At 45.8% G+C, this 24,180-nt stretch overlaps 1 protein-coding gene across 7 annotated transcripts in view; it reads left to right on the top strand.

Moving 5' to 3' along the window:
* The window catches only part of LOC135921853 (oocyte zinc finger protein XlCOF6.1-like), a 75,170-nt gene extending 51,210 nt beyond the window's left edge, over nt 1-23,960 (top strand). For 6 of the 7 annotated variants that reach the window (XM_065456234.1, XM_065456239.1, XM_065456238.1 and 3 more), the window contains 3 exons: nt 12,245-12,385; nt 15,032-15,175; nt 22,891-23,960. In XM_065456234.1, coding sequence (XP_065312306.1) covers nt 12,245-12,385; nt 15,032-15,175; nt 22,891-23,290 — 685 coding nt within the window. In that variant the 3' untranslated portion in view covers nt 23,291-23,960. The remainder of the gene's footprint in view (nt 1-12,244; nt 12,386-15,031; nt 15,176-22,890) is intronic. The other variant, XM_065456235.1, reaches the window with a different exon arrangement.
* Nucleotides 23,961-24,180: the final 220 nt, after the last annotated feature.

Below are 24,180 nucleotides of genomic sequence, written 5' to 3'. Positions count from 1 at the left end.
TGGGAGCCTGGCCTCACAGATCATCAGGTGACAAAGCCACTCGAACTCTTCTGGAGTACCTGAAGGTGGCAGACTTGAGGGCTGGATGTTAGATACGATGCCCATCCCTTTGCACATGTGAAAGTGTGGTCGAGACTCCTGACGAAGATAGGTCCTCCGATCGAAACCTTGTCGAACCTTTCTAACGCACTTCATCCCTGTTTATAACGTTTATGCTACAGTGTGCTACTCCATCTGTCAGCCCCATTCTTAATTAAGGAATAAAGAAGTGGTATGTAGTAGTACTAGATTGCGCGACGTGGAAGGTCTCCGAGATTGTAGAATACATGCTCACGGAGGTCCCACTAATCACTAACTAGCTTTAGGCTTGTGATGCTGTGAATGAAGCCACGTTTTAAAGCTGAATGTGCTCGGTGACTATTCCGCGGCTTTCATTGAGAAACGTAGCGCCTTCTCTGTCTGCTCGTAGCTCTGTGCTCATGTCGGTATACAGGGGAGGAAGAGCTTGCAGTCCAGCCTCGCTTAAAACTGCGAGGAGGTAGCGAATTGATCAGCAGGCGTTTGGTGTGTTGCGACACCACGTACCCGAGCACCCGTTGGATGGACGCGCCCGCGTTTAACCATGCGTGGCTTAGCCGTGTCCGGGGAAAAGGGGATCCTGGGGGTTGAGCCGACGCTGAGTGTCAGGACCTTTAAGGCCTCTCGGTGGAGGCAACACACCCCTTTGGCCTCGGCTTCACGTAGACGGCACCCCCGGACTGACCCACGCAGGGAAAATTGTTAGTTGCCTTTCCCTGTCTCTCTCTCCCTCCAGCTTTCATCTTTCTCTCACTTTCCATCTTTCCTGTTTTCTTCTGGCTTCCCTTTACTTTTAAGTTTTCCAGGCAGCTTGGGTCAACCTTGTGCGAATAGACAACCTAGGTTATTTCATACTCCGTTATAGTGGTAACGCACAGCTGGCGTTTGCAGGACCTGTTTTTACAGTCCCTGTAGCGTCCCCTTGTAGGGCTCCACGGTGAGTGGCTGGCGTTACTGCAGAAAATTACATTCCTCTATGGCAAGCTACTTTTCTCCCCTCCCGCTCTAAACTCTAGAACATTGATAGAGCGCAACACCAGATCCGCATTTGAAAGCTAACGGCCAGATACCTCCGATGTGCGGTTAGTTTCTTTCAATGCAAGAAGCATTGTGAACAAAAAAGATAAACTGGAAGATTGTTTGCACTCTGGATCCGCACGTGTGTGTCATAACTGAAACCTGGCTACACGACTAAATAAGTGACGATGACATAGTCCCACCAGGTTATCGGTCATATCGGCGGGACCAAGGATCTAGAGGGGGTGGTGTTGCTGTGGTTGTTAAATCCTTTGTTGATGTTGACGTAGAAAGCCAGATTGCTGAGCATGAAAGGCTTTTTTTGAATATCAAAGTGAAGGAAACGGCGTTTTATTTATGTGCAGTTTATCGTGCTCCAGACACTGATGAAAGCTTTTTGAGTAAATTGTATGACCGTTTGTTGTTGTGACGAAATAAGAATGTTATTGTAAAGGGTGACTTTAATTTGCCTTTATTAAATTGGAACAATCTGTCTTTTGGATTATCGCATACGAGCGATAGAATACTTGATGTTATGCTTGCTCTTGGTCTTGACCAAATAGTTACTGAATGTACTCGCGGAACATCAATTCTTGACTTGCTGTTCATTAGTGAAGGATTTAGACAAGGAACTGTTACAATTGAACCCGGCATATCTGACCATAAGTTAATTTCTTTTTCCTGGAAGGTCGAAAAATCAAAAACACGTGCGCTTTGTCGCTACAGTTAAGGAATTTAGTAGAGCTGACGATGTGGCGATTATTGACTATATTGAAGAAAATGTTGGGATTACATGTGATGATGTGGAAAGCTCTTGGCAAAGGTTCGCTAATGTGCCTAGGCATTGCATTAAAAAATACCTTCCAAACAGAAAAATACTTAAAAAGCGGAAACATCCATGGATTACTCGTGAAATTATACACATTAGGCGTAGACTTAAGAGACATCGTAAGAAGCAGGGCACGTCAACGCCACTGTTTATAGAAATCAAACGTGACCTATTATCAAAGGTGAGCTGCGCCAGGAGTAAATATTTTACACACACATTAGCAGAGTTTCTAAAGACTGATCCGCAGAAATTTTGGCAGCATTTGAGTAAACCCAAAGACGCACTTACTAAAATAAAAGTTAGGGACAAGATTATCACTGATGCTGCCGAAATAGCTGAGAATTTTAACCAGTATTTCTACGAGGTGTTTTCAGAATTAGATGAATATGAAATAAAAGCAGTGGCTGCACCAGAGTATGGCATTGAAGTAACTCGTGAGGGTGTTCTAACGATGCTCATGAAACTGGGCACTAAAAAATCCGCTGGACCCGATGGTCTTCCGAATGTATTTTTGTGGCGTTACGCAGAACAAATATCAGGCTGCCTCACAGACATCTTTAAACTCTCATTAGCAAACGGAAAAATTCCTTCACAATGGAAAATAGCACGAGTGGTTCCAGTATGTAAAAAAAGTGCTCGATTGTCTGTTTCAAATTATCGGCCTGTTTCCATAACATCCAGTTGCTGTAAGATGTTGGAGCATATTGTAGCCGGTTACCTGTGAAAGTTCCTGAGCGATCATAATCTTTTGTCGGATAATCAGCACGGGTTTCGGCAGGGGTTATCCACAGTTACTCAGACTGTTTTGTCTGTACATGAATTTGCGCGGGTGCTTGATATGTCCGGGCAAACGGACGTGGTTTTCTTTGATTTTAGCAAGGCCTTCGATAAGGTGCCACATGGCAAACTTCTCTATAAGATGGAATGTATGGGTATACCATTTTTTATTATTCGATGGATTCAAGACTACATTAGAGACAGACGGCAATATGTGGAAATTAATAAGACCGCTTCTAGTGTTGTTAATGTTCATTCAGGAGTTCCTCAGGGAAGTGTGCTGGGACCTTTGTTGTGTTTAATATATGTAAATGATTTAGTTGCGGTTGTTCCTAAAGATGTCTCTGTTAAGTTGTTTGCAGACGACTGTGTTGTGTTTAAACAAATTTCATCTGAACATGACCACATCTCTGTTCAAAAAGCAGTTTTTGCTATTGAAGAAAGGTGTCTGAAATGGGCTATGGAACTTAATAGTGAAAAAACTGTTCTCTTACGTATAACTAGAAAAAAGTCTCCCATTTTGCTTCCTTACTTTCTTCGCGGCAACATGATTTTGGAAGTTGACAAATACAAATATTTAGGCATAACACTCCAAAATAAGTTAAAATGGTCGGCTCACATTACTAACATTTCTACATCTGCGTTTCGAAAGCTATGGGTTTTACGAAGAAAGCTAAAAACTGCCCCTGCACACATAAAAAAATTGGCTTATGAAAAGTGTGTGCGGTCTTTACTTGAATATGCTTCAGTAGTGTGGGACCCATACACAAAAAAAAGATATAATGATCTTTGAAAAAGTCAATAGGAAAACGGTTAGGTTTATATACAGAAAATACAAAAGGGAAGACTCTCCTTCGCAGTTAATGATCTCAAATAACATTCATACACTAGAAACCTGCAGAAAGATTAATAGATTGATATTCTTGAACAATAGTTTAACAGGAAAAAATAAGCTCCAGCTTCCAGAGTGCATTAAGCGTCCTCTAGTGAGAAGGACTCGGAGCGTTCATGAGCATTCACTTGCTCCCATCTTCGCCAACACAAACAGCTTTGAGTACAGTTTTTTTCCCTAGAACAGTACAAGATTGGAATTCATTACCGGCATCTGTTTTTTCCTCACAAACTTTTTCTGATGCGTTACATCGTCTACTTACCTGATATGTATGTTTTGTATCCTTGTGCTGCTAAGATTGTATAAATTTTATTCTCTTGGTTATGTAACAATGTAAATTCATTCCTGCTTGGGCCAAGCAATGGCCTGCAGTATTCTGAAATAAATAAATAAATAAATAAATAAATAAATAAATAAATAAATAAATAAATAAATAAATAAATAAATCGAGTCTTTCAGACGCCAAGTCCACAACTTCCCACGTTTCCATGTAATTCGCTCAGAAAAACGCGACAAATCAGTGCGCACCATTTCACCGTTCCTTGTATCAGTCTTTGACTGACTTTTTTGGTCCTGGCTATAAGGCGGCGAGGATGCCAAGTGGAGCTCCTCGATACGGAGCAATATGCGAAACTGCCGAAACTAGTTTCATTTAGGGAGTTACTAACAGTAACTCCGCACCGTACTATGAACACCGCCCGCAGCGTTTTGTCGGGCGATGACTTGCTGGAGCTCCCAGAGGCTGAACTCTTGGAGGGCTTCAGTGAAGAGAATGTCGTTAACGTTAAACGAATTAAGATGAGGCGGGATGGCAAAGCGATCCAGGCCAAGCACCTTATACTCACCTTCGGCTCAAGTAGCCTTCCCGAGCCAATCGAGGCCGGTTATATCAAACTTCGTGTTCGGCCATATGTGGCAAATCCCCTCCGATGTTTCAAATGCCAGCGTTTCGGCCACAGTTCGCAGAGCTGCCGAGGCCGCCAAGCTTGTGCGATATTCACTGCCCATGAACGCACCTACGAATCTTGCGACAACACTATCCACTGTGTAAACTGTGACGGTGAGCATGCCGCGTACTCGCGGTCGTGCCCATCCTGGAAAAAAAGAAAAAGAAATTGCTACAATTAAAGTAAAAGAAAGCATAAGTTTTAAGGAGGCACGCAGGCGAGTTTCATACCAGCCCAAGGACACCTTTGCCGATGTGACGCGTCAGGGGGCAGCGACACAACGGCTTCCGGAGGCTGTCCGGCCCACACGCAATGAGTTGGCAGTTAGGCCATTTGCCCCCGTGGCGGTTGCAGCTAGTGCTGCTCCGCCAACCCAGCAGAAGGGGCCATCCACCTCCGGGCACGTGGCCTCTAAGGTCTCGTCTAACGTGCCGAGGTTTTCACGTCGGATAAAGCACTCGGAAGAGCGCGTGTCGCAAGGCGATGAACACAACGACCAGCCAGACGGCGCCACCAGCGCCTAAGGAGCGGCGAGCCTCTATCAACCGCTCCAAAAAAGAAAACTCGCGTCACGGCGAATCCAAAGGGCCCGAGAGCTAATCCTTGTCTCTTAAACACACAGTACACCACACATTTTTTTTTATAATGAAAGACACAAATACTACAATGGAATGTACGAGGACTTCTACATAACCTCGACGACATTAAAGAACTCCTACTTGTATATAGTCCAAAAGGACTGTAGGTTCAAGAAACACGCCTCAAACGTACTCAAACTAATTTTCTCCGACCATACGCTATTTCTTGTAAAGTCCGTGATGACACTGTCGTGTCGTCCGGAGGTGTGGCTATTATAGTTGACAAAGGTGTTACCTGCCGTGAATTAAAACTCCGTGCGCCCCTAGAGGCAGTTGCTGTCCAAGGTGTGTTGTTTAACAAGCTAGTCACTATTAGCTCTATATACATTCCTACAAATTATCAACTTCACAAAACAGAATTTCTATATAGATGAACTTCCGGTGCCTTACATAGTTGTCGGCGACTTAAGCGCACATAACACTTTGTGGGGAGACTATTGTTGCGATTTGAGAGGTCGCCTAATTGAAAACTTTCTCTGCTCCTCAGGAGCATGTATAATTAATAAGAAAGAGCCAACTTACTATAGTGTGGCACATAAATCGTGCTCATCCATAGACTTAAGTATGATATCGAGTACACTAATTCCGTATCTTGAGTGGACTGTTCAGAAGAACTACTTTGGGAGCGACCACTATCCAATTATTTTAAACCTAACGAAACAGAATGGATGCTCGCCACATTTTCCGCGATGGAACATGAACTCGGGCAACTGATAAGTGTTCCGAGAGCTGACGTATTTAGGCAGAGATAACATTGCTGGTTTTATTGTAGACGACGCTGTGGCATATCAAACAGGTTTTATTATTGACGCTGCAACTAAATGTATCAAGCAAACTAATGGACTAGCAGCTAAACGTTGCATCCCATGGTCGAACGACGAATGTCGGTAAGCACGACAAAATCCAAATAAAGCCTGGAGATTGCTTCGAAATTGTCCAACCACCGGAAACCTTAATAATCTCGAACAAGTCAAGTCACAAGGCCAGACAACACGTCCATGTGCAAATAGAGAAAGCTGGGATATGTACGTCTCTAGTATAAATTCGCACACTGATGAAGCAAGAGTATGGAATAGGGTAAACAAGCTAAAAGGGTGGGAGTCACATACCCTACCATTAGTAAGTAGCCAAGGTAACAGCCTAGAAAATCTGGCGCATTCCCTAGGCGAACACTTTCAATATATCTCGAGTGCATCACACAATACAGAAACATTTCTAAGACACAAAGAACGCGAGGAGCGGCATCGCCTAAACCGCAAAGAGTCATCGAGTGATGCTTACAATTGCTCATTTACTTTGGCGGAACTTGAGGCGTCTCTCGCTTCTTGCAACAACTCGGCGCCAGGTGGCTATCGTATCATATACGAAATGATTAGGCACCTACACCCTGACGCACTGGAAACACTCCTATTTTCAATTACCATGGGGGTGGCGGGGTATAATCTATCGTCCTCAAAAGAAGCTAATATCATCGCCGGACTTAAACAAGGGAAATACCCGGCCTTAGCCAGCATCTACAGGCCAATAGTGCTAACAAACTGTCTGTGCAATGTTTCTGAAAAAAAATATGGTAAACCGGAGCTTAATCAGCTTCCTAGAAAGTAACAACAAACTAGACCCCCTTCAATGCGGTTCTTGAGGGAAGGTCGAAAATAGACCACCTTGTCCGCAATAAGGCAAACATTAGAGATGCATTCATTGATAAGCGGTTTTTAGTTTCAGAGTTTCTAGACCTGGAGAAAGCATACGACACGACATCGCGATACGGGATCCTCCGCGATCTTTCCGCGATGGGTGTCCGTGGGAACATCTTAAACACCATCGAAAGCTATCAGTCTAACCGCACTTTTCGCGTAAAAGTTGGCAATGTTTTATTTAAACCATCTACAAAAAAAATCGTGTTCCGCAAGGGGGCGTACTTAGTGTCACATGGTTTATTATAAAAATGAACTGCCTGCATACAGTCGTTCCACGTGCAATGTTTTATTCCGTTTATGTTGATGATGTCCAAGTAAGTTTCAAATCATGCAATAATACTAACTGCGAACGACAAGTGCAGCTTCGGATAAACAAATTGTCTAAATGAGCGGATTAGAACGCCTTCAAATTCAACCCAAAAAAGTACCTGCGTACTCGTGTCAAACAAGAGAGGAGTAGCCCCACTGTCTAGTATTAGGATCAAGGGAGACCAACTCTTGGTGAGCAGCCAACATAAATTCCTGGGAATCACTTCGGACTCAAAGCTCACGTTTATTCCGCATATTCAAAATCTGAATATAGAATGTCTGAAAATAATTAACCTCCTCAAGCTTCTGTCACACATTTCATGGGGTAGTGATCGAAAGTGCCTTCTGAACTTACATAAGTCTTTTCCCCTCACGCCTGGATTACGGAGCAATAATTTATGATCTTGCAACACCAAGTACATTAAAAATCGTAGACCCCATCCACCATCTGAGTATCCGTCTCGCGACCGGTGCTTTCAGGACAGGTTCAATCCAGAGCCTCTACGTGAAGTCAAATCAGTGGTCACTTCATCTGCAGCGGTCATACAGCAGTTTTACATATTTTCTGAGAGTACAAGCGAACAGTCAACATCCTTGTCATTCAACCATAAACAATACTGCCGCTGCTACGCTCTTCCAGAACCGACCTGCAGTGAGGAATCTATTTGCTTTACGTGTGAGGTACCTCATTGACGAAATCGGCGTTCCACTTCTTGAACATTGTCCTATAACTCAAGCGAAAGTGTTACCGCCATGGCAGTGGCAGCTCATAGACTGTGATATGCCGTTCATAGATGTCACGAAACATGCGCCAGAGGCACATATTAAAATGCATTTTTTAGAACTCCCTTATAAGAACTCTTGCACTGAGTTTTACACGGACGCTTCCAAGTTAGATGCAGGGGTTTCTTACGCAGCCATCGGCCCATCCTTTTCAGAATCCGGCGCATTGCAACCGGAAGCTAGTATATTTACGGCAGAAGCCCATGCACTATGGTTCATAGTGAAGCATATAATGAAATCAAAACTTCGAAAAACAGTCATATTTACAGGCTCTCTAAGAGTAATAAAAGCCCGGAGGTCACTCAGTAAACACAAAAACCCTGTTCTTATTGAGCTCTACTCCGTTCTGTGTAAAGCATACTTATCTAAGCAGCATATTACATGCTGGGTACCTGGCCATAGAGGCATTGAGGGAAATGTTCTAGCAGACCAAATGGCCAGATCAATTACATCGCAAGCTACTCTTGTCGCGGTGGTCCCTGCTACTCATATAAGGCCACTCTTACGAAGGAAACTGCGGAACCACTAGCAAAGCTTGTGCGACGCGGAAACAAATAAGCTGCATGTGATAACGCCACAGTTAGGTTTCTGGCCCTCCGTAACAAAATTTTGGCGAGCAGATGTGCTATTCTGTCGAGTCAGAATTGGACACACATTTGGGACTCATAATTTTCTACTTTCTGGAAATGAACCTCGAACCTGTGGTTGATGTGTTGAGAGGCCGACCGCCCTCCACGCGGTCCTGGAGTGCCGGGAATCCGAAGCTGAGAGAAACATTTTCCTCTTGCATACCGTTATTAAATCCCTCTTCACTCGGCCATGTTTCTTGGTAAGGAACCGCTTCTTAACACCAAGGCAGTCCGCGGTTTCTTAAATATTGTCCCTACCTGTTATAAGTCCATAAATTCGTAGAGCATCCTCGTTCTAGAGGATTCCATTGCGATAATTGTTTTGCATAGCACATGCCTCCAGGCCCTTGTGTTTCAAAGGCTCAAGGAGGCAGTAGTGCTCTAGCCATTCTTAGAATCTGATATATTTTATACATCATATCATTCTTTTGAAATGCGTCTTAATGTTCATAGTACACGTCATATGCCATCACCATAATCTTATTATACAGATTTTGCTCACTTTGGAGCCGCTATATTTAAGGCCTCTTTACAGGCATGTCACACGGACTTTACAGAACTCATAACTACACTGCGAACTCATTACCATGGACATGGCGCTCTTTGGCCATACTTGACCCTTGCACCATTAAACATCAAATATTCATTCATTCTGAAGTGACTGCAAATTTTTTGTAGGTTAATAAACGTGAAGGAATTTGCTCGCTGTTCTTCTGCCGCGGCTTTCTGGCGATGGCAGGGTCGGACAACGAGCGATGTAATGCTATCGCATTAACAATGAGTCTAAGGAGAAAGGTTGCGGTTTCGTGGCGTCGAAATTTGCGAGAGAGCTGCGTTTTGCAGAAATAATATTCGTGGATAAAGACAGTTTCTTTCATAATAACGTATGAAATTGCCAATGAAGGTCACCAAAGGCCATCAGTATTCAAAGAGAGAAAAAGGCGATGCCGAACGATGGGCAGTTAAACCTAGTATTGGAAGTAGGGGTTTCTTCGAAGTGGTCCAATGGTTTCGTTTGGAAATATAACCACGCGAGTGCGTTCGCCACAGGGACGGCTTTGCAGAAGGTCCAATACTTTTTTAGCGCTATAGAAAATGTTTTCATTAAAATAGCAATACCAAAGTATTGCTCACCCATACAAGACGTAAAGCTGAATTGAATTGAAATAAAGATAAACATTCGCTTACAAATTAAGTAAACAGGCATGTATTTAGGTGCACATAGGCAAACATGAAGAGCTATCACCCGATAACCACTAACACTCGCGTTTATAACGCTGGCGTGATGACTACCAAAACATGTCTGATTTTCCATTTATTCATTACTTCTTTCCACCTTGCGGGTTTCCGCAGAACTACTATGTCAATCACTTGCTTTTGCTTCGTGTTGTCGACAAATTCGACTTCGCCCTGCCGTCTGCTAGCCGCCTGGTTAGCTCAGAAGTTAGCGCGGCTGCCCCGGAAAGGCGGTGGTGCCAGGTTCGAGTCCCCGACCAGGACGAATTTTTCTTCAACTCTGAGGCTTTTCTTTCGAGGAACATGTATGGCTTTCCTTTGTAGCAATTGCTACGAACGGCTAGATGTCTGATTTCGCCTTTATTAGTTGGCTACATAGTCAGTAGGGCACATCCACTACGATCCGATCCTGAGGAAGAGCCGTAAGGTGGTTTCGCCACAGCAAGGCTATATTTGCGGCAGTGCATCCTCTACAGGGGTATAATGCAAAGTGTAATTTTCGACGTTATTTTCTCTAGTCTGGGCAGGCATAACGTAAAACTATTCCAATATGATTTTATTCGAAATCCGCCATTAGCCCTCCCTGATTGGTCAAAATGGCTTGGGCTCTGCTCATAAGGTCGTTGCTCCCGCCCCTATGGGCTGGAGCCGAATCACCAGGACTAATGGTGGATTTGGAATGAAATTAAATTGGAATAATTTTAGGTTATACCGGCCTATTTGGTCCCATTCAGCCCTACATTCTTATGCCGTTTGCGACTCGCTGCGATGCTCTAGAAACATGAAAAGGGCGTGTTATTTTATATGAATGTGGTTTAAGTATACACTGATCCCAGATATGCCAAACGCATCGGAAATCAGCTACGAAGACTGTGTCTTCCGAAGAAGACGTGCAGTTCTTTGGCAGTCGATGTGCCCTTGCGTGCGCGGTCCGAATAATATGGCCTGCACATAGTCGTGTATTGCATTGCGCTTTTCTGGGAGCGGCGTTCGATGGTAGTGTCTCTGTATTGGAAAAATGATGTTAAGAAAATAATTAAAATAATAAAAATGAGAAATTACTCCAACTGGTATACCTTTTTCTATATTTTGTTTATTGCTTTGCTCAAACGTTCACACGTAGGTCTTCCTTTCCCTGTTTCGTATATCTGTACTGAGCGGGATTACTATAATTTCTCTGTTTAATGGTTTTAATTTTCTCATATTGCATTCTTCTACAGAGTGATATGTGAAATATACCAACAACGAATGCATCTTTTGTTCGCACTTCCTCTTTAAATGTACAGTCGCGCTCATTAGTTTGGAGGCCGGGGGAGCGCTTGCAAATTGTCACGTGCGCACTACCTTCGGACGTGATGCCTTCTGTCGAGAGTGTAGCAGTGCGCATGCGCATCCCTCCCCCCCCCCCCCCCCCTACTCCTCGCTGTTTCGATCGTTAGTTTGCTCCGCACATACGTGCGTGCCATCCATCAGAATTTTGTGGTGCTCTCCGCGCCACAGCCACGCGCTGTTTCTTAATTATGCAAGCGCCCGTTCACACTGCTCGTGCTTTTTCCATGTCCTTGCGGGCGTTAAACACCGCTCGCGCTTTCGGCGGAACGGCACGCACCTAAAGCAAACCGCGGTTTGCCACACAAAGAAAGCTGTCGTTCAGTTATCACGCGTGTAGACTTTTCATTTTGGATTTGGTGTCATGCTTAGAAGCACTGGAGCTTCGGAAGAGAAGTATTCAGCGGTTCTTTATGATTATGGCGGACTTCGGCCAGCGGCCGCGATTTTTGCAGGCAGCGGGGCCGCTATGCAGAGCGTGCGGCAGACAGCCACATCGGAAACATGTATAGGAACGAAATACACGTGTTTATGCCTAATAGTAACGTTAAAGTGTCACTGTTCGAAAGCCGCTAGCATTGGAGATGTGACCAGGTGTTTCTATAACTTTGAAACGTTGCCGAGCTCGGGACTTGGTAACTGTTGTTGCTGTTGTTGCAAACGTTTACTTGGCTCTCTGCGGATTCGTCGTCACCGCTATACTGGTGGTGGCGATCGCAAATTTGCCTGAACGGCACGTGCATAGGCGGGATTCGAGAGAACGAGCTGGCCAGCGAGTAATGAAACACGCGCATGCGTGCTGCGGCACTCTCGACAGCAAGCACCACGTCGCGATACAGAGCCCACATCGCATTTGCCCCGTGCTCCCATGGCCTCTGAACTCACAAGCACGGCTGTAACTTATCTCTGTTCCCCGTAAGAGCCTCTCACCGTGGTTGTAATGAATGTTGTATACTGTGACTTTGGTATAATGAAAATGTAATAAGTATATCTTGATATCTTATACCAATAAATGAACGATCTTAAATGTGGGCCCTTCCTGGCGAATTTTCTTATTTATGCTCTTTATCTGTACTCTTGCAGGAACCCAGAAGGCGCCTGGGAACTGCCGCTGGGGCAACATGGGAACCAGGCTGCTAACACAACCCTCGTATGCTTTCAGTGCCGCATTGCTTTCGATTGCGAGGAAGATTTTCACGATCATATGATCAACCACGTGACTGGGTAAAGTTCTTTTTCTGCCGCGCTACTCATTGTTAATCGGGTATTGCTTACAAATGGTTATGAGCTCAGGTCGTGTTACGGCGTACGGAGCGAACAGAAAGGAGATAAATCCTTTGGATCTGGTGTGGCGCTGTGAAATTTTCTAGGCACGCAAATCACAGCGTATTTTGCTTTGTGGTACAGGCATACTTACGATGCTCGACAATAAACTTGGACCCGGCATGAAGCCTTCTGAAGAAATTATAACGCTTAGAAACTTGATTTCTTAGACCCCGAATCTGCACTTACCTGCGCTGAAGGTGAGCACTGCGGCAGCAGCTGCTTCCAGTACAATCTGTAGGCGCATGTAATGTTCCTGTTTTATTGCACCCTAAACACCGGCACGCCTTTAACATATACGCCTACACCTGGTTAACCATCAGTCGTTCAGCATTTTCTGGCTAGCGTCGCTGGCCGACGTGACACCGAAATCGAGCCTCAAGAAGCAATGATGCCGGCATGGCGTTTCAAGCGTGCACACTATGGGACATTCTCGGATAAATATTTGGTAGAAGCCCGCATTGGCATCTGCAACAAGAAGGCGGCTCCAATGAATTCTGCCTGGATATGCTCTCGTCGTGGAATGTGGTAACGCTCTCATTTATGAATTTTACTGCTTCCTCTCGGGTCTAAGCAAATTCAGCCTCTCAACTTTCTCGCGGAGAACTAAGGGGCTTACCCACTCTGTTGGGCTGCCAACTTTCTTTAGATTATGCCGCCCCATTTCACTCACTGTCGTTCGTCAAACAGTGGTCCTTACAGCGATGAAACGTTTCTGCGCGCGGTCTGAACCTCGGGCGTGGCACCCTTCTGCCACCCAATTTGTACTCAAGGCGCAGCCATTCGCTCCCCAGAAAATACGAGGGGAATTTCTGTGCCACTGCTTCAGAGCTTGTTCTACCTTCCACTGGAGAAGGCCGGCGTTCTCGCCCGCCTTCTAGCTTGCTATCAAATCTAGAATGGCTTGTTTGTCTTCCGTTACGACGAAGAATTCGGTGCACTTTCAACGGTTGTAGTTGGCCACTGTCGCTGAAAATTAGCCTCAATGCCTGCTCGTGCCACCTACCCACAAAGACAATGCTGAGATGTTGGGTTGAAGTGAACCAACGTTTTTCTTGACGTAAATGGACAGGAAAACGAAGTTCGCTTGTGATCCACTGTCGACTTTGAGCATTAAGCTTTTGCCGCCTATTTTCACTTACATCAGCCAATCACGGATGTTGCGAATGCTACTGAAGGTGGGGGCCAGTACGTTAAAATTGTCCTCCATTTGGTGTACTTTAACAAGTTTAGCGCTTACTCGGCAGGAAGAAGCAAAGTCGTTGAGTTTGATGCGTGCACGACAAGTGTCGCCATACGCTGGGCCAAGTTGGGCCTCATGAACTCCGCCGCACCGATTGCACCTGGCTTGCGGATGTGGTGGCTCCAGAATATTCGCGCTCGAGGTCGCGGCCCCCACTTGACACGTTTCTCGTGGACTGGCCCATATTTAGTTCCGATGGGCTACCGTCTCCGATGCCTTGCAAAAATCGGTACCCTTCCGGAGAGTCGCGTTCTTTTCTCGCAGCATTTTCTCTCGCAAATTTCGGAAAGTTTGTTCCGAATACAACCTGGTCGTGAACCATGTCGTCCAACCCAACTACAAAGTTGCAGTGTCTAGTCACTCTTAAAATTCCGTAATACAATTGCTCAAACGCTTCACCTTCGGCTTGGACTCGTGCGCGAAGAAAGTATATCTCGTGAACTTTACTTTCCTCTTAGACAAAGTACTCTTCGAATTTGGTAACATGCTTGCACTCTTCTATGCTTTCTCCTGCCGCGAAAGTAAAGTTGATGTATACCTTAATCACGTCTTCGCAGATCACGCTGAGTAGGGCTGCTTTTGTAGATCCCGACCTTCGCGTTTCCGTATACACTCCGCCACTTGTAGAAAGGTCGCACCTCTGACAAACTAGCTTCCACGTTTTCCATCCATCTCCGCCCAAGCGTAGTGCTTCTATTAGCTTGGTGGCGTTCATGTTTTGTCGACTGCGCAAGGTGTCCTTTCCAATGGTTTCCTGTGGAGCGGCGAAATACTTTCATAGGGTGCGGCGACTGCGTCCCACTTCAGATACCACGTATCGTCCGTGGTTGCGCTGAAAGAAGTGAACGACTCGGCTGAGTACCAGCAGAGGAGAGAACTCAGTTCTTTACTAAACAAACTATTTGTACTTGTACCTAAAGGAGGAGATAGGTGATTATTCCCGATTGCTGCGGCATTCAGGAGCATTGCTAGCTGGTGCGCATTCTGCGTACTTGAAGGCGATACAAACGCAAATCTTATTTCTTTAATATGCCTTCAAGACTCCCATATTGCATTCGTAAAATAGGGGAGTATTTTAAAAAAAGCAACAAATGATACCTCTCTAGTTCGCATTACCTGTTTGAATGCACCTGAACTCTATGCCCCAAAACTGCCTCTGGATATGGGTGTAATTAGTCTTGTATAATGTGAATATTGTGTAATTAAACTGTAATAAATTAATCCCGAAGTCCTTGCCTTTGCCTTTAACAGAATGATTGTCATGGCCAGCTAAACTTTATTTGTGCTTGGTATGTGTACTCTAGTAGGATCCCTGAAGGTGCAAGGGAACTGCCGCTGGGCCAACAAAAGAACCAGGCTGCTGACACCAACCTCGTGTGCTTTAAGTGCGGGATTGCTTTCAATTCCTCGGAAGCCTTCCAAGATCACATGACCAACCACATGATCGGGTAAATTTCGTTCAGCCGTGCTTCTCATTGTTAATCGGGTACTGTGCACAAAAAGTTCACGGCCTCAGAATGCATTACCGCATACGCAAACGTGAAAAGCCCTTTGTGTGTAGAGTGTGTAGCTGTCAACTACATAGGAATGGAAACCACAATGGACAACAGCTGAAGAATGGTCATGGGCAAAAATGCTTAGCGTGGTTACCCAAAAAAATTTTCTACGTGAGCTATGCGATGGGTTACCTTGTTGAATACACGTGTTCTTCTCAATGCTCGAGCCATGGTTACGATGGTATTCATAGCCTTTCCCACAAATATATTAGATAGCTTCCTCTTCGCCACGGTCCTCGATAGAGCACAGCACACACGGGCAGTTGTCTGCGAACATGTTGGCCCGTCTTGACGACAGGCCACTTGTGGAACAGGCAATCCTGGAACGCCGACCTAAAGAGCAGTCACACCAAGTCGGTCAAGGCACTATCAAAGTGATCGCGTTCGAGTGACCTATTTTACCATTGGTATACGAGAGCGTGATAGACGCAATGCAGAGAAAGTAAAATTTCAGGACCAGCGCTCGTCCTGTGGTTTTCTTCTCCCTGTGCTTCGTATGTACCACCCTCGTATGCCGGTAGGGCCATACCAACTAGCCCAACTTTGGAGCATGCCGAGGCCATTTCACCGTGTGTCGCAGTTTAGGTTAGCCAAGCTGTTCAACTAAAATAAAGAAAAATGTAAAAACACGGTGCAACAAAGAATTCCTAAACCCACTGGTGTTTAGGGCTAGAGTTCGGACAACCAAACACCATTCATCTTAAAGTTGCATCTCGCTATGTTCTTGCGATGTTTTTTAATTTCTTTTCTTCGTTAAACATCTTAGTTAAAGTTAGCTGTGACACCCTATGGACCTAGATCTCTTAGTTGTCGACCTCCTCTACCCTTATCGGGCATTTCGTTTATTTCTCTGCTCTTATTTTTGTTTTCTTCTTTTCCCCTTTACCCTTGCCGCACCGCAGGCTAACAAACCAGAACATCTTTCTGTTTACTTCACTGCCTTTTCCATTCCATTCTCTCTCTCTCTTGATGCTTTCCGGAGGAAGGCCATTCATTCGCAAAGATTCTCGTGTATAGTAAGGACGAAGGATAATCATTTTAATGGGTTATCCTTTTAGCGCTCTTGGGAAAGCCGTGCCGATATGGGATAAAAAAGATCACCGATTATTACAATACTCCCAATGCTGAATTTGTGCGCCGCCGTATACGTACTTTCATTTCGCCATATGGGCTGGCACGGACAATCCGTCTTCCGCGGCCCGCTGCCAACGGAGAAGTGCGGCGCAACTACCTCGCTTATCTGGGGACCGCAAGAGGCAGTGCGTAGGTGACGTGTGGGCACGATTCAGAGCAGCAGCCGCAGATGGATCTCATGCAGCGCTCATGCAGGGCTTTGTTCCCATGCACAAGGGGTGTGTTACTCTGGCGCCATCTTGCAGCCACTGTCACCGCAGAGCCTGTCTAGCGCGGCACTGCGCTTTTCTTCTCACGCTTTCGCCCATACCCTCCTGCTCCACTCCCCACCTCGTAGTTCCGCTGAACCATCCTCCTCCACGTTCCTTCTCGCGCTCTCTTAGCTCTGGCCACTTTTTATTCTGCCGCTACGCTCCGCGTGTGCTTGCATTTGTCGCTGTGCTTGTTTACTCGGTCACGAGGCAGGATGCCGACGGTCGCCGCAGGAACGTACGTATAGTATTGCCGAGTAACCAGTCTTACTACTTTCATTAGGCATTAATGAGAGCGTGAGGTTTCGAAGACGCACGAAGATCCCCAAGACAAATGTCTTGCACAGTTCACCAAACGTGCCACTTTAAGCCGAAGCAGCTAAAGCCTGCAGACAAAGAGAGAGAAAGATTGCTCCAGGAAGGGCGTCTCCGTAAGCAGGCATTTAAGCTGTTGTGACTCCATGGTCCCGAGCATAGTGGGATGGGATCGCCCGCGTGTAGCCGTGCGTGGCTCAGCCATATTCGAGGAAAAAGGTATTCAGGGGGTTGAGAAGAGACGGGTTTTCGGACCTTGAAGTCCCCACGGCGGAGACAACACGCCCCTTTGGCGCCAGTTTCACGTAGAAACCACCTCCAAGCGGACCCATCTGGGTGGAAATTGGTATCTGCATTTTCCTGGACCCTTCTCTCCAATTTTCGTCTTCTCCACTCAGTTTCAATGTTCTGTCTTCTACTCACTCTTTTATCACTTCCGATGCCAGTTAGTTACCCAGCAAAGCGTCTTGAACACCATCCCTAGCGTGACGTGAACCCCGTACAGCCAACTACACAGCCACCTCGTCTTATGCATAAATATATGCAGAAAATCGCAACTAAAGAAGTAAGTTCGCTTTCGGAAATGAGCGGGCGCACTTCAAACACGCAGCGCACACTACCCCTAACGGACGCCCCATTCGTTTCAAATATGGCGTTGCTGGCACCCTTTCGTCTCTCAGCTGAGCGGAAAGAACTTTGAAAGCTGTCAAAGTAACGGCTTTTTAACAGGAAAAAAAGAAAGCAACCGTTTTGAATTTCCCAATAAACAACCCCCAATAGTCTAGGGGAATTCGAAATCCCACAGGTAACGCCGGAAAACGTAAAAGCCTTGCGAGTTATTCAAAGGGGGAATGCAACTGGGGAGGTCAAACCAAACCGTCATGACATAATAATGACCAAACCGTCATGACATTAGTCGGGCAGCGGACTCGGGCGGGCGTCTCAGTGCGCGTTTTCAGAACATCGCAGACCGGGCGCCGTAGCAGAAATCTTCCTCGCGTCTGTGCTTGCCGCATATCCGAGTTGTAGCCGATGACTGTTTGCCGGTTTTATGTTTCGCGAGCCAAGCTTCACGCAGCTTCTTGTCCTGTGGCTACGTGTGAATAAGGCTCACACCGGCCTCCGTTACGTGCGTCCGGCCCTGCGGCAGTAGCCTACCATGTTGCGCGCCTTCAAAGGCAGCCACTACCTACTGTAGTCCGGCCTGTCCGGAGGCCGCCGGACAGGCCGCAATTGGAATATGAACCTGGCAACGTTTAGCGCTAGAACGTTATCTAGTGAGGCGAGTCTAGCAGTGCTATTGGAGGAATTAGAGGGCAGTAAGTGGAATATAATAGGGCTCAGTGAAGTTAGGAGGCCGAAAGAAGCATATACAGTGCTAAAAAGCGGGCACGTCCTGTGCTACCGGGGCTTAGCGGAGAGCAGAGAACTAGGTGTCGGATTCCTGATTAACAAGAATATAGCTGGTAACATACAGCAATTCTATAGCATTAACGAGAGGGTGGCAGGTCTTGTTCTGAAATTTGGTAATAGGTACAAAATGAAGATTGTACAGCCCTACGCCCCTACATCAAGTCATGATGACCAGGAAGTCGAAAGCTTCTATGAAGACGTGGAATCGGCGAAGGGTAGAGTGAAAACTGAATACACCATACTAATGGGCGCCTTTAATGCCAAGGTAGGTAAGAAGCAGGCTGGAGACAAGGCAGTGGGGGAATATGGCATAGGCACTAGGAATAGCAGGGGAGAGTTATTAGTAGAGTTTGCGGAACAGGATAATATGAGGATAATGAATACCTTCTTCCGCAAGCGGGATAGCCGAAAGTGGACGTGGAGGAGCCCGAACGATGAGACTAGAAATGAAATAGACTTCATACTCTGCGCTAACCCTGGCATCATACAAGATGTGGACGTGCTCGGCAAGGTGCGCTGCAGTGACCACAGGATGGTAAGAACTCGAATTAGCCTAGACCTGTGGAGGGAATGGAAGAAACTGGTACATAAGAAGCCGATTAATGAGTTAGCGGTACGAGGGAAAATAGAGGAATTCCAGATCAAGCTACAGAACAGGTATTCGGCTTTAACTCAGGAAGAGGACCTTAGTATTGAAGCAATGAACGACAATCTTGTGGGCATCATTAAGGAGTGTGCAATGGAAGTCGGTGGTAACTCCGTTAGGCAGGATACCAGCAAACTATCGCAGGAGACGAAAGATCTGATCAAGAAACGCCAATGTTTGAAAGCATCTAACCCTACAGCTAGAATAGAACTGACAGAACTTTCGAAGTTAATCAACAAGCGTAAGACAGCTGACATAAGGAAGTATAATATGGATAGAATTGAACATGCTCTCAGGAACGGAGGAAGTCTAAAAACAGTGAAGAAGAAACTAGGAATTGGCAAGAATCAGATGTATGCGTTAATAGACAAAGCCGGCAATATCATTACTAATATGGATGAGATAGTTCAAGTGGCTGAGGAGTTCTATAGAGATTTATACAGTACCAGTGGCACCCACGACGATAATGGAAGAGAAAATAGTCTAGACGAATTCGAAATCGAAAAGGTAACGCCGGAAGAAGCAAAGAAAGCCTTGGGAGATATGCAAAGGGGGAAGGCAGCTGGGGAGGATCAGGTAACAGCAGATTTGTTGAAGGATGGTGGACAGATTGTTCTAGAGAAACTAGCCACCCTGTATACGCAATGCCTCATGACTTCGAGCGTACCGGAATCTTGGAAGAATGCTAACATAATCCTAATCCATAAGAAAGGGGACGCCAAAGACTTGAAAAATTATAGACCGATCAGCTTACTGTCCGTTGCGTACAAACTATTTACTAAGGTAATCGCAAATAGAATCGGGAGCACCTTAGACTTCTGTCAAGCAAAGGACCAGGCAGGATTCCGTAAAGGCTACTCAACAATAGATCATATTCACACTATCAATCAGGTGATAGAGAAATGTGCGGAATATAACCAACCCTTATATATAGCTTTCATTGATTACGAGAAAGCGTTTGATTCTGTCGAAACCTCAGCAGTCATGGAGGCATTACCGAATCAGGGTGTAGACGAGCCGTTTGTAAAAATACTGAAAGATATCTATAGCGGCTCCACAGCCACCGTAGTCCTCCATAAAGCAAGCAACAAAATCCCAATAAAGAAAGGCGTCAGGCAGGGAGATACGATATCTCCAATGCTATTCATAGCGTGTTTACAGGAGGTATTCAGAGACCTGGATTGGGAAGAATTGGGGATAAAAGTTAATGGGGAATACCTTAGTAACTTGCGATTCGCTGATGATATTGCCTTGCTTAGTAACTCAGGGGACCAATTGCAATGCATGCTCACCGACCTGGAGAGGCAAAGCAGAAGAGTGGGTCTAAAAATTAATCTGCAGAAAACTAAAGTAATGCTTAACAGTCTCGGAAGAGAACAGCAATTTACAATAGGCAGCGAGGCACTGGAAGTCGTAAGTGAATACATCTACTTAGGGCAGGTAGTGACGGCGGATCCGGATCATGAGACGGAAATAATCAGAAGAATAAGAATGGGCTGGGGTGCATTTGGTAGGCATTCACAGATCATGAACAGCAGGTTGCCATTATCCCTCAAGAGAAAAGTACATAATAGCTGTGTCTTACCAGTACTCACCTACGGGGCAGAAACCTGGAGGCTTACGAAAAGGGTTCTACTCAAATTGAGGACGACGCAACGAGCTATGGAAAGAAGAATGATAGGTGTAACGTTAAGGGATAAGAAAAGAGCAGATTAGGTGAGGGAACAAACGCGAGTTAATGACATCTTAGTTGAAATCAAGAAAAAGAAATGGGCATGGGCAGGACATGTAATGAGGAGGGAACATAACCGATGGTCATTAAGGGTTACGGACTGGATCCCAAGGGAAGGGAAGCGTAGCAGGGGACGGCAGAAAGTTAGGTGGGTGGATGAGATTAAGAAGTTTGCAGGCAGGGCATGGCCACAATTAGTACATGACCGGGGTTCTTGGAGAAGTATGGGAGAGGCCTTTGCCCTGCAGTGGGCGTAACCAGGCTGATGATGATGATGACCTATTGTAGTACTTTCAAGCGTTGTAAAGGACACTCGAAGCGGGAAAATTTCGCCACTAAATGAGGACCGCAGCGTACGAGGGAATTTGAACTCGTTTTCAGCTCGCTTCGGCGCGCCCGAAGCAGCCGATGCGGCCCCTATGTCCACGTGATCCCTCCTAGCACGTCAAGCCGACGGTGGCGCCAGCTTTTCCCGTGGTGGAGCTCGAGGCCAATACGGAATGCCTCATGACCTCGAGCGTGCCGCAATCTTGGAAGAACGCTAACATAATCCTAATACATAAGAAATTGGACGCCAAAGACTTGAACAATTGTAGACCGTTCAGCTTACTGTCCATTGCCTACAAAGTATTTACTCAGGTAATCGCAAATAGAATTAGGAACACCTTAGACTTCTGTCAGCCAAAAGACAAGGCAGGATTTCCTAAAGGCTACTCAACAATACACCATATTCACACTATCGATCAGGTGATAGAGAAATGTGCGGAATATGACCAACCCTTATATATAGCTTTCATTGATTACGAGAAAGTGTTTGATTCAGTCGAAACCTCAGCAGTCCTGAAGGCATTACGGAATCAGGGTGTAGACGAGCCGTATCTAAAAATGCTGAAATATATCTGTAGCGGCTCCACAGCCGCCGTAGTCCTCCATAAAGAAAGGAGCAAAATTCCAATAAAGAAAGGCATCAGACAGGTAGATACGACCTCTCCAATCCTATTCACATCGTGTTTACAGGAGGTATTCAGAGACCTGGATTGGGAAGAATTGGGGATAAGAGTTAACAAAGAATACCTTAGTAACTTGCGATTCGCTGATATTGCCTTGCTTCGTAACTCAGGGGACCAATTGCAATGCCTGCTCACTGACCTGGAGAGGCATAGCAGAAGGGTGGCTCTAAAAATTAATCTGCAGTAAACAAAGCAATGTTTAACATTCTCAGAAGAGAACAGCATTTTACAATATGTAGCGAGGCACTGGAAGTGGAAAGAGAATACATCTACTTAGGGCAGGTAGTGACGGCGGATCTGGATCATGAGACGGAAATAATCAGAAGAATAAGAATGGGCTGGGGTGCGTTTGGCAGGCATTCTCAGATCATGAACAGCAGGTTGCCATTATCCCTCAAGAGAAAAGTGTATAATAGCTGTGTCTTACCAGTGCTCACCTACGGGGCAGAAACCTGGAGGCTTACGGAAAGGGTTCTACTCAGATTGAGGACGACGCAACGAGCTATGGAAAGAATGATAGGTGTAACGTTAAAGTGATAAGAAGAGAGCAGATTGGGTGAGGGAACAAATGCGAGGTAATGACATCTTAGTTGAAATCAAGAAAAATAAATGGGCATGGGCAGGATATGTAATGAGGAGGGAAAATAACCGATGGTCATTAAGGGTTACGGACTGGATTCTAATGGAAGGGAAACGTAGCAGAGGGCGGCAGAAAGTTAGGTGGGCGGATGAGATTCCGTGCTTTATAGGGACAACATGACCACAATTATCACATGACCGGGGTAGTTGGAGAAGGATGCGAGAGGCATTTGCCCTGCAGTGGGCGTAACCAGGCTGATGATGATGATGTAGTAGTACAGACTCCGCGACGTGGAAGGTCTCTGATATTGTAAAATACGTGCTGACGGAGGTCCCACTAATGACTTACTAGTGCTAGGTCTGTGATGCTGTGACCAAAGCCATTTTTTAAAGCTGAATGTGCATGGAAGTAGATATAATATTCGCCTAACAGCAAGATGAAGGACATCTTATTCGTTCCGTGTCATTTTATTCGAATGGATGTAACAAGAATAAGCCATAGGAAGCTAATATTTATCTGCTTACAGGATGCCAGCCCGTACACAGAAAACCGAAGCGGAGTGCGAGGGGGACTACGCCGGCAGCTCGTCAAACACATGTGGCGCGTGTGGGAAGGTTTTCACCGGGCAGTGGAGCCTGCAGAGACACTTGCTGACGCACACGGGTGAGAGACCGCATCCGTGCCCGGCTTGCCCCAGGGAATTCAGGCAGAAGCACCACCTGGAGGAACATCTGCGAACGCATACGGGCGAGAAACCGTTCAAGTGTCATTTGTGTTCCCGTGCTTTCGCTCACAAGTCCTCGCTGGACGCGCACGTGAAGGCGCACACCGGCGAGAGGCCCCACGAGTGTCCTCTCTGCGCCCGCCGATTTATTCGAAAACATCACCTCACTCGGCATATGGGAACGCCCGGATGCAAACAGTGACGTCATCGCTTATGGTTCGGCAATGAAACGGGCTAGAAAACGCAACCTCTGTGAAACGAACGCTTCTGTGCACTGTTTACCGCACTCGGATGCGCAGTGAATGAAGCGCCGTTTGCAGTTGTGGTAGTGATCTCGAAGCACACAGTACGCAGCTTAGCCGATGTGATCAGTGAGACGTCGTGTGTGAGTGCTGCGACCAGTTCTCTCGTCAAGGAATCCTTCTGCGTTATATTCGCGGGAACACACTGCAGAGAAGCCGCCAGCCTACCCTATGTGGCAGCAGCTTTTTCTAATAATGTAGCGAAGATAAACACCTATGACATGGGTAGACAGGCGTGAAAGTGTGGAAATACGAGCGCCCAATATTTCTTTACTTTTGGTTTTCAAGTATGTATGCCTATTCACCTTAAATGCGAGACTGGATATCTGTACGATTTTTAGTAAACACGTAAAGTGCTTTTCACCTTAGGGAAATTTATTATTCATAGTGTTTTTAGTCTCGTACGTGGCCTGTCTCGCTTAGGTTGAATAAAGGTGCAGGGCGTCTCCCTATGTGCCACGATTGAGTTCCCTAATTTCACTAGCTCCGGTATATTCTACTCGATTTAGTGTATCGCCAGCAATGTTCTGGGACTTCATACATAACATAAAACTGTTGTGCACTTCGGAATAGCATTTCTTGTTTTCGTTTCTCTATTTTGTTTCACTAGGGCACTACAACGATTTCTGCACACCAGTTTTGTACATTATATAGGGTGCGTGATAGCGCGCGCGCAACAAAGTGGAGGAGTAAACCCAGTCCTCGGTGTGAACGACCCAGTGTGAAGGTAGTAGAGAAGAATAACGGCAATATCAATGAGGTTGCTTTGAGGAAAGGTATCAGAAGAAAA

Source organism: Dermacentor albipictus, chromosome 9 (genome assembly GCF_038994185.2).
Source record: "Dermacentor albipictus isolate Rhodes 1998 colony chromosome 9, USDA_Dalb.pri_finalv2, whole genome shotgun sequence".
Lineage (NCBI taxonomy): Eukaryota > Metazoa > Arthropoda > Arachnida > Ixodida > Ixodidae > Dermacentor > Dermacentor albipictus.
Note: the sequence above shows the minus strand (reverse complement) of the source record. Positions and strands in the feature narration are given on the sequence as shown.